The sequence below is a fragment of the Juglans regia genome, chromosome 6 (genome assembly GCF_001411555.2).
Source record: "Juglans regia cultivar Chandler chromosome 6, Walnut 2.0, whole genome shotgun sequence".
NCBI lineage: Eukaryota > Viridiplantae > Streptophyta > Magnoliopsida > Fagales > Juglandaceae > Juglans > Juglans regia.
The window spans coordinates 6,320,010-6,334,111 of record NC_049906.1 but is presented as its reverse complement, the minus strand read 5'-3'; the positions used below and the strand labels follow the sequence as shown (position 1 = coordinate 6,334,111).

The 14,102-nt window shown below is 33.8% G+C and overlaps 1 protein-coding gene across 1 annotated transcript; it reads right to left on the bottom strand.

The window, feature by feature from the left end:
• Positions 1-203: 203 nt before the first annotated feature.
• LOC109001186 lies at positions 204-2,856 on the bottom strand. Its single transcript, XM_018978362.2, has 3 exons — positions 2,194-2,856; positions 1,258-1,605; positions 204-1,146 (listed from the first exon to the last, which is right to left on the bottom strand). Exons 1-3 carry the CDS (start codon positions 2,629-2,631, stop codon positions 538-540), a joined length of 1,395 nt encoding a protein of 464 aa, XP_018833907.1. The 5' UTR covers positions 2,632-2,856; the 3' UTR covers positions 204-537.
• Between the last annotated feature and the right edge of the window lie 11,246 nt (positions 2,857-14,102).

The window sequence follows — 14,102 nt, the reverse complement described above, 5'->3', positions numbered from 1 at the left end:
AAATTCTAAACAAGTAAAAGAAGAAAAATGCAGTAATATGTTATACATTAATGGAATTGTCCTCAAAATAGCCGCATGGACATGGCTATGCATAGTATAACATATCTTCACGACAGAGATACGTGAGTTCTAGTTGATCTTCAGGTATCACAGTTAGATAACTTGGATTTCTTTCACTCGAGCATATCTTACAAGAATCAAGATGAGAAAATGTTCCTTAGATTTCCTGTTTTCCGGACATCTGTTGAAAGTAAATGGGAAAACAAACCTCTGTTTGCTCAAACATCCACCAAAAACCCTCGACTCCAGAATCTGATTCTCCACTGCGAGACTAAAAAGTCACTCAGGAAACTGTGAATGATTGTGCAGTATTTACAAATTTGAAGGGGCACTTCTCCCACGCCGAGAATGCACAAACAACCCAGCTACTACCTTACCCAACTATCTTCTAATTTTTTAGTCAGTTGAAACTAGACACCGAGCTAGTAATGTGAAAAATCTGCTAACAACCGAAGCTTCCCCTTTCATAAAGGTTTATCAAATGCCACTATTATCGTTGCCGTTGTGAGAAATCTCAAGTGCTGCAACTTTTGCACGATATGCTGCTGCTGCCATAGCAGTGTTTACCCTCTCACCTTGAGGAAGCTCACAGGCTTCACTCACAGAAGCAAATCTTACTTCAGCAGGAGGAATGAAACAGTCTATTGAAAGCCCTGGAACATTGAAAGCCACTTCCTCTATTGTCCATGCTTCTTCCATCCTGGTTTTTGTGTGGCTCATTGCTGTTTCTCCAAACCTGAAAAGGGTCACTACTGAACGACCGGAGTGAGCGATCATGACTCCCTCAACGGGCCTGTAATCATCAAGGAATGAATTGATTGTAGTCTCCCAATACACAGCATCGCCTCCATTATTCTGAATGCGGGTCAAATGGGAATCTTCCAAGTGCACTAGGAGCCCTGTTTTCTGACTGAAGTAGCCAAACAAGACGTGCCTTATGATCTCTGCCGGGCCTTCGCTCCTGGCTTTCAGTGTCACAGGATCTGCACAGAGCTTGAGGATGAAACAATCTTCTCCATTGATATTCTTCTCTCCAATGCATCTTGCATTGGTAAACATGCTTGCAGTGGTTCTAGGGTCAAGTCCCTGAAGAAGGAAAAACATATAAATGAAGTGCCTATGGGCTACGTGGGATGTGGTGGGAAGCAATTTGAGGAAATAAAGGAATACTGGAGAATTAAGCCCATGAAGGTTCACCTGTAGAGCTCTGCGCAACGGTCTAACAGGCCCTTTTGCAGCATGTGCACCAAGCCAAGGTGTGTGCCTCCAGACAAGCTTCCCATTGCAACCGGCATGAACCTTGCTGCCACCAAGTGCAAGCTCTACATACCACATGTCTGGATTCATCTGCCACAGGACAAACCCACCCGATTCTGCAGCTTTGGATGAGTTCCGGTTCCTTATGACCCTGTTGGCCGTCTCAAACTCAGAAGCTATCATCCTCACCTTCCCCATGGCATAAGCATTGTGGATGGTGTTTTGAAGTTTTTGCCCTCCAGAAGCTGCAGTGTACTGCTGCAATATGTACTGAGCAGACGAACTTTCCTGCAAAGTCCGCCAGAAAATAATGTTTCATTAGCTGAAACAAAGGGAAAACCTCAAAGAAATTAGAAAAATTGCTCAGCTTTTACCACGAATCTAGCCAGAAAAATGCTCAAACAGCATTCATCCCACTTCCCTCAATTGTTAATTGTATATAAAGGTATCAAATGCTCCGATTTCACTATCAAAACTACGAAATGAAATCCTTCAGATTCGATTACACGAGCAAATCTACAAATATTTTTATATATTAAACGGACAATACAAATTTTGAATTTTTGAAGAATAGATTTGACTTCAAAGAACTCATTCTTGTGTAGTGGTGATAAACAATTCAAGATGCGTGAAAAAAAAGTGACCTACATCCATTAAAACATTCAATAAAATTTTTTACAACCAGAGGAGGCTCACTAACGTTAAAGAAACTAAATATTGAAGTCAGGGAAAAAAATAGAATAAAACATTCAAGAAATTAATTTTCTTACTCTAAATGTAACATGAAAGAAACTGAACGAAACAATGAACACAGATAACACTGTCAACAGAGACAATAGAATATACAAAAGTAAGAGAAAAGATAAGAAAACTAACGATTGGAGTGTCTTTGATGCTAAGGTGAGGGAAAGGATCGGCGGAGCTAACGTGCACGGGTGCGAGAGGCGCACCCAAGACTCCAAGCAACAGCCTCAGATCCGAGCGTTTATAGGCAGAGCACGAGACGGAAGGCGCCCTTGAGAGCTGGCCCATCTTCATCCACTGTCCCCATCTTCCTTCCATCCTTGAATCCTCGCCGTCCGTGCCGTCTGGACCTTCCTTCAACGGCGACAAGGCCTCCAGCGGCCTCAAGCTCCCGGATCTCGGAATCAACGTCTCCGGCTGCGCATTGTGGTGGCCCTTCCTCCTCCGCCGAAGCAAGCTCGACATGGGTGACCCACTTCTCGCCGGACTCTTCGCCCTTGACCTCCCCGGCGACAACCCTCTGACAACCTCCTCCTTCAGCGCCGAAAAGAAACCCTGCTTCCTCTCCATTTTTACACACTCAAACCCCCCACCAAACTCAATGACACAGATAAAGAACTGAATGAGGAAGAAAAGAACGATCAGAGTGCTCTTAACTCTTAAGAGCAAAATACTAAAAAGACAGTGAGAACAAAGCCTACTGAAAAGCTAACTGAGAGAGAGAGAAAGAGATAAAGCAGAGAGAGAAGAATGCCGTTTTGAAGAAGGGAATTGGGCAATGATATGTAGGCCAGTAGACTGTTGTTATCCTGCGCCCTTTTTTTTCATTTAATATTCTTAAATATATAATAATAAATTCTATAACTTTTTTCTCTTCGTGGGGCTGGGTTCTGAGAGAAAGGACGAGACGCTGGGAAAATATTTTCTCGTCATGGAAACTGAGATGGAAAATCTTCAACCATGTTATTTTTTGACTTCTCGTGAGTCGGATGATACGGCAGGAGAGCTGTGGTGTTCAGAGTCTTCGGCGCCGATGGCAACGGTCAAAGGACAAAATTAAACAAATGTTTTGTTTCTTTAAGGAAAATATTTAATATGGAATTTTTATTTCTTAGTGCACATCAATGATGGGCTTTATGTTCCATAATCAGCATACTAAGCACGCGGCAAAGATGGGGGCGTGTTTTTTCTTTTTCCTTTTTTTTTTTTCTAAACTTTAATTGAACAATTAATATTGATATATTTTATATCTTATATTTATTGAGTAGTCTTTTAAGATGGCAAATAATGCTTAGGCACTCCTTCAAGATAGACTCGAGTCATATTTTGATGTCAAATTCACTAGCGATAAATTAATACTAAGGCCGGATATTAAATTGAGTTGAACTGAGATGAATTGAGTTCTTTATGAATAGTAATGAGTTAAGATGGTAGAGTGAGTTTTGTAAGACCCACCTAAATTGAATTTAGATGTGTTTGAATATTAAAATGAGTTTAGATATATTTACGAAAAGTTGAAAAAATTTGCGAGTCTCTCGTGTAAAAAGGTGTTGAGTTGAAAAAGATTGTGGATCTCACATGTAAAGAAGTTTTGAGTTGAGATAAGTTTATTGATTTGAGAGTTGAGTATTTAGATATTAGATTCAGTTTAAAATTAAATATCTCAGTTCAATCTAAATTCCAAACGAGACCTAAGTCAATGAACAAGATTAATCAACTCAAGTCTTGTCTTTCTTATCACGTGTTTGTAAAGATCTAACTCATGACCTCTTATTTAATAAATCGCGTGAAAGTAAATCTCGTCACTAAACCATTACTCTTTGGTGATGGCAAGGTGGTGGGTTGTAATGTTTTGATACAAGAGAGGGGATGAGAAGAAAAATGTATTAAAAAGGAAGAAAAAGAAGAAGAGAGGATTGCATCTTGAGACTTGCATGTTAGGGTTATAAAGTATGCATCTTTTAACCCTACAAACACCTCCCTCTTGCATTTACAAGATACTTAACTAATACGTACGCCCGCCTCTTTGGGTTAATTGGTGGGTTTTTCGTCATTTTTTTGGGATAGACAAGAATTCAAAATTTACTTGGATAGTATTTAAAGGAAAAATAATATATTAATTAATTTCACCTAACTTAATTATGAGAATTAGTGAAACAATAACAGAAGTTTCAATATTCTTTTAGAGGTGGGATTTAGATTATGATTGAAATAAAATAACCAACCGAGTAAACATTTACCTATGCTATTAAGGATAAATCATGCACAAGAAATTTATATTTTATCACTAGTTTTCTAAAAAAAACATAAAAACCCAAAGTGTAATGCATTTCCTTCCTTTACTCGTCCCTCGAGGGAAAATATAGAAGAATAATTCTTCTCATCAGCCACTATTTACTACTCCATATCTCACACTCTATTTAAAAAAAAAACTGTCAGGTGTGGAGTGTGAAGATGAATAGTAGTTAATGTATAATAAAACTCAACATAGAATACATCAATTCAGACATGTGTACCTAAAACCCATCAACAAACGTAGTCGATGTTGAATAAGATTAAAAGAGAGAAAATGCATTAGCAGTACTCCCGAAACTAGTGCTAATTAGAAGAGTCTATAATGCTTATAAACAAAACTGTCTTACTCTTTTACTAGTGAAAGGAATCCTAGAAGGAAATGATTAAGGTACTCTCTTTTTATTATTTAGAAAATTAAAAAAAAAAACAAGATGATTTAAAAAGTGAGAACGAGACATGTAACCAATTTAATTCGATTCAGTCTAATTTTAGGCTACGTGGCAAACTAAGCTGATTCATTCAATTTCGACTCTAGTTCAACAAATCACCTATATATTTTAATCTTGCGGGTGGACCCTAACAATACAAAGGCACCAACCATTGGTTGAGTGAGTTGGGATGGTCAGAAGTCTCTTTGACATCAATTGATCATACAATATAAAATATTAGGTGATTCCATTTGTGGGTCATACAAAGGATTTCTTAACATGTGAAAGGTCGACGTTGATGTAAGCTAGGCACTTCAAGTACTACAAAGCCCTTTACTCCAAATAGGTTTTATGTAACCATAAATCATAAATTATCAAACTAATTTCAATCTGGTTCATTTGAGATCTTTTGTTATGTTATATGTCTCATTTCGTATGTTGGTCTAATGATCTCTTGCTCAATATGATCATAAAAAAGTGATATTATATACTCTTCATCTCAAACTTTATCATTTCCGTTTTAGACTTATTGATGTAGCTCATTATAAGTGGTGTTGATACATTTTTTTTTTTTGTCGAGGCTGAATGCCCAACAATATGGTCGAATAATCCATGGTGGTGCTTGGATGGTGGTGTTATATTTTGATGCTCATTCATAGCTTAAATAGTAAGTATAAAAAAGTAAATAGAGAGACATAAAAATTTACGTGATTCGACATTAAGGTCTATGTCTACAGATCTTTTAGAAGCAAAATCGATTATATTTAATGATTATACAAGCACTTTTAGCTCATTATGTCTCAATTAACGTCCTGTCCTGTATATGGTGGAGGAGAGGCTGGGGAAGATGAAGAGGATGCCAAGCCCCTTAGTATGTAGAAGTTGGGAACTCCCATTTACCTTGTCCCTTAGTATATAGAAGATGATGCTTATTTCTTGTCCCCTAACTTTATGTTCTTTCTCACCTTTTTAGCTGTTTTCCCTCTTTTACATCTTGTCTAGTTTTATATCTCATCTTTTAGACGGGTTTTTGTCTATTCCTAGACAATGAACTTTCAATAAGCAATGGGTTGGGCTATGTTACATTTTATTCCCAGCAAGTGGTTCCATACACCAAGTCGTTAATCAACCAAATGAAAGCCACTTAAAATGTGTCTTAACTATGTGTAATTGGAATGCAAAGAGTAACTTAAAATTGCCCAAACATTTTCAAAGTGATCTCTGATTATCATACCATAATTTGACTCAAAGAAGAAGGAAAATCTTATATGCCGTATTACAATCTTATTTTCATCTCATTATATAAGATATGACATATTTATCACTATTAAATAATTTTTTTATTGAATAGTAATAAATATGCAACGTCTTATTTACTAAGATGAAAATAATATGGAAGTGCCATCGTTATATCAAAATAATTTTTTTTTGAAAAAATTGACGGTATCCAAAATGAATAAGTTATATTATGTATAATTATTTTTACGATTCTTTTGATGTGAATGATTAAAATAATTATTTTATATTAAAAAAATACATAACAAATCATATTAATAAAATATATAAAAATAATAAACCTAACATTTTTGAAAATGTATAGCCGCCTTTTGTGTGTCAAAAAACGTGTCCATTAGGCATTATTAGCCATTGCATAGAAGCAAAAAGCTAATTATCAATCACATCGCTAATCACGGAAACATGCAAAAACAGGTCTTTAACTTCAATTTCAAACTGCATTTACAGCATTTTTGTCGTTTACGCTCGGAGTTTATGTTTGGCTGTGACTGCAAACCAACATTGACTTAATTAGACACTATTAATTGGACATCTGTTGCTGACTTTTACAAAAGCACTCCCTGACAAATATTATTGATCATCAACCTCATCAAAATTAAAACTTTTTTTAAAAAAAAAGTTTATTATAAACTAACAAAAATAATTATTTAACTAACTATATAAGCTAAATCACTATAAAAAATAAATAAATATTTCTTACGAATTATTTATGATGATAAAAATTATTTATGATAAAAATAGATTTATTTTAATAAAAATTAATTATTTTTATTGAAAATAACTGATTACAAATAAGTAATTTTCTTATAATAAATATTCATTATAAATCATAGTAATATCATTCAATTTAATGATTTTATTTTTGATCTTATCTGGAAATAACAAAAAAAAAAGTAAATGATTTGGAAATGAGAAGTCAAAAATCATAATTGGGAGATGAGTTTGGAGAGTTTATGGAAAGTTTAATGCTCACATTCTCGATTCAAATATAGAGAATGGTTCTTAAATGACAAGCTTCTCCTACCTTAATGTAGATGGTGTACTGTTTCATTAAAGGTCAGGAGTGGGTATAATCCTCAGGGATGTGTTGGGTAGTAGTCGTGTTGATGTTACGCAGACCTACCTTTCATGGCCTCCCAAGAAATATAAAAAAGTTATATAAATTACTTATTTGAGAAATACGAATGATATTGCAATCTCGGGATGTATCCTATCTTGAAATGTTATCCCATTAAAATTGTTTATATAAATGTTAATTTTTAATAATACACACGACATTCTTTGATAGAATGATAGTACCACATGTCTGAGATTATTTTATATTACCACATGTGGTAGGTGATATCAAAATACGACGTTAGACAGAATAACAATTATTTTAAAAAGTATTTTGATTAGTGTGAAGTAATTCATACCGATCAAGTTAGACTTCAACATTAAATATAGTGAGATTGATAAACTAATGTCTATATTTATCTAAATGGTAAAGAGTCGGGCTATGCTGCTATCTAGAGTTTGACCGTTCGTTATTTTTTACTTTTCTTTTTTTCTCATATTTTTAAAAAATATATTTTAATATATTTAAAATTACTTTCTTAATTACTAAATAAAATAAAAAAAAAATTTGTCCAAATGGTCATTTTGAGTGGTATAATTGGAAGGTGAAGTAATTTTTTTCAATGATAAAAAGTGTTAGAAAATTGTAATAAATATCGGTCCTTTAGCTTTTTGACTGTACGTGAAGTTAGGCAAGAAGGATGGTCCCATCGACACAGGTAGAAGTAGATTGGGCACCAAATGAAAATCACACTTCACCAAGTCAATACTCAGAAACAGATACTCTCAAGCTTTCAAAAACAGAACCAGGTTCCAGTACTGTTGGCTCCATTACAGGAAAAAGATAAAGGTTGTTTCATAGAATAACAGAGACTAATAACAACCCTATAGAACAGAACAGAACCCAGAATAGTCCATACACACAGATATATAATAATTATATATATATATGAAAAATGATATTTATTGTGTAAATATTGTGTATTTATTTTGAAAAAAAAAGTAAATATAAATTTATATAAAAAATTAATTTTTTAATAATAAATCTTGTTTTTTTTTTAAAATATATAATACTTACATAATTTATAATTATATTTAATATATATATAATATACATATATATATATATATATATATAAATAGTGGCTGTGGCAGCATATCAGACAAGAAGACAAAAATTGCTTTGGGCTTCTCTTTCAACAGCTTTATTGTTGTTGGTCTCTGTACCCTTCAATCGCTTTTATCATCGGCGGATGGGCCATTGAATCTTTCTTTAATATTTATCACCTATTGGCTACTAATCAACCGGGCTTGCCGGTTGCGGTTGTTGAGCCGTTTCTCTCCCTTTTTTTTTTTCTTTTTAAATTGTTTTATCAAGATTATTTTATTATTGGAGCTTTGATTTTAGAGAAATGATTCCGCAAATAAAAAAATTCTATAAAAATAAATTTACAAATTTATGTATATTAATATAATACGTTAAATTATAAAATATTTCTAACGTATAATCATGTAAAGCAATATTAATTTATAGATTTTTTTTCATAGAATGTCTATGCAATTATAGCATTTCTCGTACTTTTATATGTAAAAAATTATATACAAGTTGTTTCATTTGCTTAAAATTAACTATCTTAAAATTTTTAAGATATTCTTGAATATATATATATATATAAACCAAAAGATATATCCCTAATTCCACAATGCTTGGAGTGATTACTGAAATCATCCATTCAAGGGATTGGCTTTTTAACTCTTTCAATTATATTCTAACCTGTTAATTTATCTGACTTTGACATCGAAGGTATCCTCCATTAGAATTTTTTAGTTCTTGTTTAGGCTTTGTAGGTGTCAGAGAAATCTCATACTCATATGGTCTGAGCACTTGAGAAACTGTTGAAACACATAACATAGGATGAGTTGTTTTTTTAATGTTCTAGAATAAATTCAACTTTCATTAAAGTAGACTCATTTAATATTCAATTGAAGTTTCTGATCAAGAAATTTTGGATTATCCTTTGTCACTATAAGAAAAATAGATTCATTTTAATAAGAAATAATTATTTTCTCTAAAAATAACTGGATAGAATCTCTTCTTTGTTTCTACCAAGTATTTAAAAAGAAATTTTACCTTTTTCCCATAGACGGGAGAGGAATCAATTTATTTACTTTTCACGAGGCTACAAACATGTTATCTGGAGCTATACAAGCCTGCAACTTGCCCCATTTGCTGCTGCAGTCTGCAGATGGAGCTTGAGGTATTGTGATTATAGTTTTTGTGCATCTACAGACTCCAAAAGGGTTGCGGCCCACAAACTCTGAGCACCTGTCCGGATAGGTGGAGCCCATAAATTTGGGGCACCTGCCCTGGTGTAGGACCCCTTGGCCCTTATCCCCCCCTCTTTTATGGCCTCGCCCAAATTGGCTACAAAACAACAACATCCAAACAGTGTAACGAGATGCTTACATAAATAAGGATGCATGGCATCTTGTTGATCTCTTTTCCAAGGTCTCCATGGTGATCAATATACAGTTGATCAGATGATCTATACATAGACCGTGGTGTTGATCATGGTAAAGATATGCATCCTTGACTTGATTTAAAAATATAATACATATAATTAAATCTATTTTTTTCTATTTATACTTTTGGGATTAGTAGTAACTTTCACATGGTATTAAGAGTTTTGAGCTCAAATCCTGACTATACACTTTATTTTATTTAATTAAATATTTCATGTAGACAGTACTGAACAGTCTATGATGAATCTTGTATACAAGGTCCAGAAAATGGCTGGTGGCCGTTTCAAATGCTCTAATTAAGAAGCTTTTAATACATCAACCATAAATTAAAGTTGTTTTTTCGTATAACATCAACCATAATGTACGTGCATGTCTTGTTCATATTCCATGCTGCATGCATGGTGATCTCATGTGGGCATGCATGCTAGGATATAGTTATGATGGTTTTAAGATTCTTCCATTCATGGCCCAACAAATAAATAAAGTCCATTAAACAAAAGGGTCTTGTACGTATTCAAATCCAAACATCTTTTAATTAATTTCAGGACACATGCATGAGTGGACCTGAGTTAAGGCAGCTTGGGTCTGAATATATACATATATAAATATATATGTATATGTATATGTATATGCATATATATGTATGTATGTATGTATGCATATATATATATATATATATATGTATTAATGTATCAGATCGACATGATCAGAAATTAGATGGTGGCTAATGAGCTGATAGTCTGATACCCAAAAGACTAGTGCACTAATCTACATTCGATCTATATCTTTTCATCAGTTTAAGTTTTTTTGTTAAGTTTCGTTTGGATCCCAAACTCATCTCAACTCATCTCAATTCATCATTACAACTTTTTCAAATCTCAATATAAAATATAATAAATAATTCAACTTTTTTAAATTTTAAAATAATAATAATATTAAAAAATAATATTCTAACAATATTTTATCATCTCAACTCAACTCAACTCAACTCACTTCAACATCCAAACACAACAGGGTGAGTTTGGTTACCAAACTCATCTCAATTCATCTCAACTCATCATTACAATTTTTTCAAATTTCAATACAAAATATAATAAACAATTCAACTTTTTCAAATCCTAAAATAATAATAATATTAAAAAATAATATTCTAACAATATTTTATCATCTCAACTCAACTCAACTTAACTCACTTCAACATCCAAACACAACCTTTTAACTTAATTAGTTAATTTTATCCAATCTTTTGACATTATCTCGAGATTTTCACCTCTAGCTTTGGGAAGAGAACGTACTTCCTAACAATAATATTTAGTAGATTATATTTTAATATTTTCCTCCTTAAAAATTTACTATAACTTAAATTCAATTTACTTATTTATCTATTTTTGCTCAATTTAGCATCACTTTTCCTATTTTTCCCCACATGTGAGTAGTTTTACCTCGAAACAAACATAATATTGCATAATATCAATTTGCATGTTTCTTTCGAGGTAAAATGTAAATTTTTCTTACCAATAGATATTTTTGAATGAAAATAACTTGAGAAAAATTAGTTATTAATTAATCTTCCAATACTTGCTTCTTCTTTTTTTTTTTAAAGAGTTTGGGCCACATGTCTAGAAGTGACCCCTCCCTAATTTTATTAATAAAACCTCACTTATAGTGGAGGAAAACCATAATAACAACAGAACACTTGAGGGTTACAAGATAAAAAACCCAAAACCCAAGGACATCAACAATATTCAAACGAATTAAAAACCAAAACATCAAAACCTAAGACAGTGTCTAGCATCTGAAGGCATGATGACCCATTTTGTCGAGTTTTAGAATCCCCTTTAGCTTGTGCGGAACCTCTTGGAACGTCGCCCATGTGCCTGATTTTTTATCTGAAGCCCAACGAGCTAAAAATTCCGCCCCTGCATTACCTTCTCTAAAGATATGCCCGATCTTAAATTTCAATGTAGATAGAATAGATTGTATTATGTCCCAATAATCTTCCAAGTACCATATGCTACATCTTCATTTCTCCAACCAACTAGCAACTAATAAAGAGTCTACTTCAATCTCAACTATTTGAATGGCCAAATCTTTACAATGTTGTAAGCCATAATATAAAGCTCGTAATTCAATTTCATTATTAGTCCCAACACCCAACTCTTTAGCAAAGGCCCATATTAGACAACCCTTATCATCTCTGACAAGGCCGCCAGCTCTGATCTGACCAGGATTATCCAGAAAACTCCCATCTACATTTAATTTAAACCATCCCGCAGAAGGTTTATTCTATTTTACAAGATAAACTTTCGATGTAGAAGCAACAGATATCGGAATACTAAAGTTTTGCAAAGTTCTTTCATCCCCCTCCTTAAAATTTTTACTCACACGCAATCTTAAACCAACCCAACCTATAGCTACTTTTATCGCCCCCCATAGAGTATCCACATTATTCAATTTCCCTCCCATGCAAGCTTTACATCTCCAAACCCAAGGGACCAAGTTATAATAATAGGAACAAGACCAAACAATGTACCTTTTGCGATGAATGAGTTGCTCTCTGAAACCATAGCTCCATATTAGCTTTCCAGGATCTACCCAGGTCATATGGCATACCCATAGTTCTTTGCCAAATATTCGTTGCAATCATCCTTGTGGTGAGGACATAGTCTTGATCTTCCATACACCCCTGAGCACAACACTCACATTTAGAAACCACTGGGATTCCCAAAGATCTAATACGTGCATCAGCACTGAGGCTAGAGTTTAAAGCCTTCCAAATTGCAACCAAATATTTCTTAAGAAGAGTGGAATGCCAGATCCATGAGGTGCAAGAACACGGATGTACTCCCAAGCTGACTTATATGAGAAATCTCCATTCAACATCGGTTTCCAAATTAGCACATATGTGCCTTCTTTATGTTCCCCTAAACCATTCAAAATTTCCTCCAACTTTGACTCTCCCACCAACTCTTTTAACAAGTCCACATCTCATCCATTATAAATTCGGCATTCTCTTACTTTTAAAGATGGATGCGCAGAGATTTTACAAGACTCCATAAGAGAACCTGATTTTAAGCAAGGATCATGCCAAAAAGACACCTGTGCATCCTTAACACGCCACTAAGCGTGACTAAGGACCTCGAAACCATAGCAATAACACATTTCCTTAATAATAAGCCTTGAAACCATGAGATTGATGTAAAAACATTTTGATGTATTTTCTCTCTCTCAAAACATATATATATATATATGTATGTATATACCAAAAGCTAGCAAATCTTTCCTCACAGCTCCTAATAGATTCGGACTAATAATGCTTTCGGGAGCACGTAGATTCTCCCAGCTTGTGTTTGGTAGGTTGTCATATATAAATTATAGGAATGACCCCAAGTTGTAAAAAAGGGAGCTTTCATCAAATATTTTTATAAGGAATTCATTGTTGCTAGTGGTTTAACCTTCAGTCATGACTATTTGTCACGTGAATAGACATATTTTGATACAAAATAGTCATTTTGATAGAAAATAACTGGTAACAAATAAATTGTTTTCTTATAGTGCAGATGAGAATGAAATTCGAATCCACGACTCTTATTGTGAAATCACCACTTATCCCAAAAATGTAAACTGATGAGAAGAGATAACTTTTATTATTTATTTTATATTTTAACACACCCAGCCCTCACGTGTGGGCCAGACTCCCCCTCAATAGGTGGCCTAACAAATGAAATATTTAATTAAATGTGATAAAGTGTAGAGTTAAAGTTCGAACTCAGGACCTCTGCTCTGATACTATGTGAAATCACCACTTATCCCAAAAGTTTAAGTTGATGAGAAGAAGTAAATTTTATTATTCGTTTTATATCTTAATACTCTCCATCACGTGTGAGCCAGACTTTAGACAAGGTATTTGACATATTTATAAGAAATGAACAATTCTTTCTTGTAGAACTGGTTTTATGAGATGAGTTAGGCTCATAAATTTTTTCATGGTATCAGAACCTGTCACAGGACAAATGGAGGTTTATACTACTTATTCCGTGACAATGACCAGAAATAAATATTGATCTCTACGGCGTGAAGGATGGTGTTGAGAAATAATCTCATATTATCTGTAGACAATATATTGTGCATATTTATAAGAAATAAATAATTCTCTTTTATATAATCGATTTTATGAGATGAATTAATCTCATAAATTTCTTCAGCAATCCAATTTGTTTTGGGTGGAGTTTTACCGGAAAATATACATATATATTTGCAATGACTTGCCCTTTTTTTGGTTAAAAGCGAAGGCCCCTCGTATGTCAATGCCACTTGACTTGGTGGATATTGAATTGCTGAATGATGACTCATCAGAGATTACTGGGATGAAACGGTGTCTAGCTACTACCCCCCACAACAATGCTTTCATTAACTGAGTGATCGAAACCTAGCTAGCTTGCT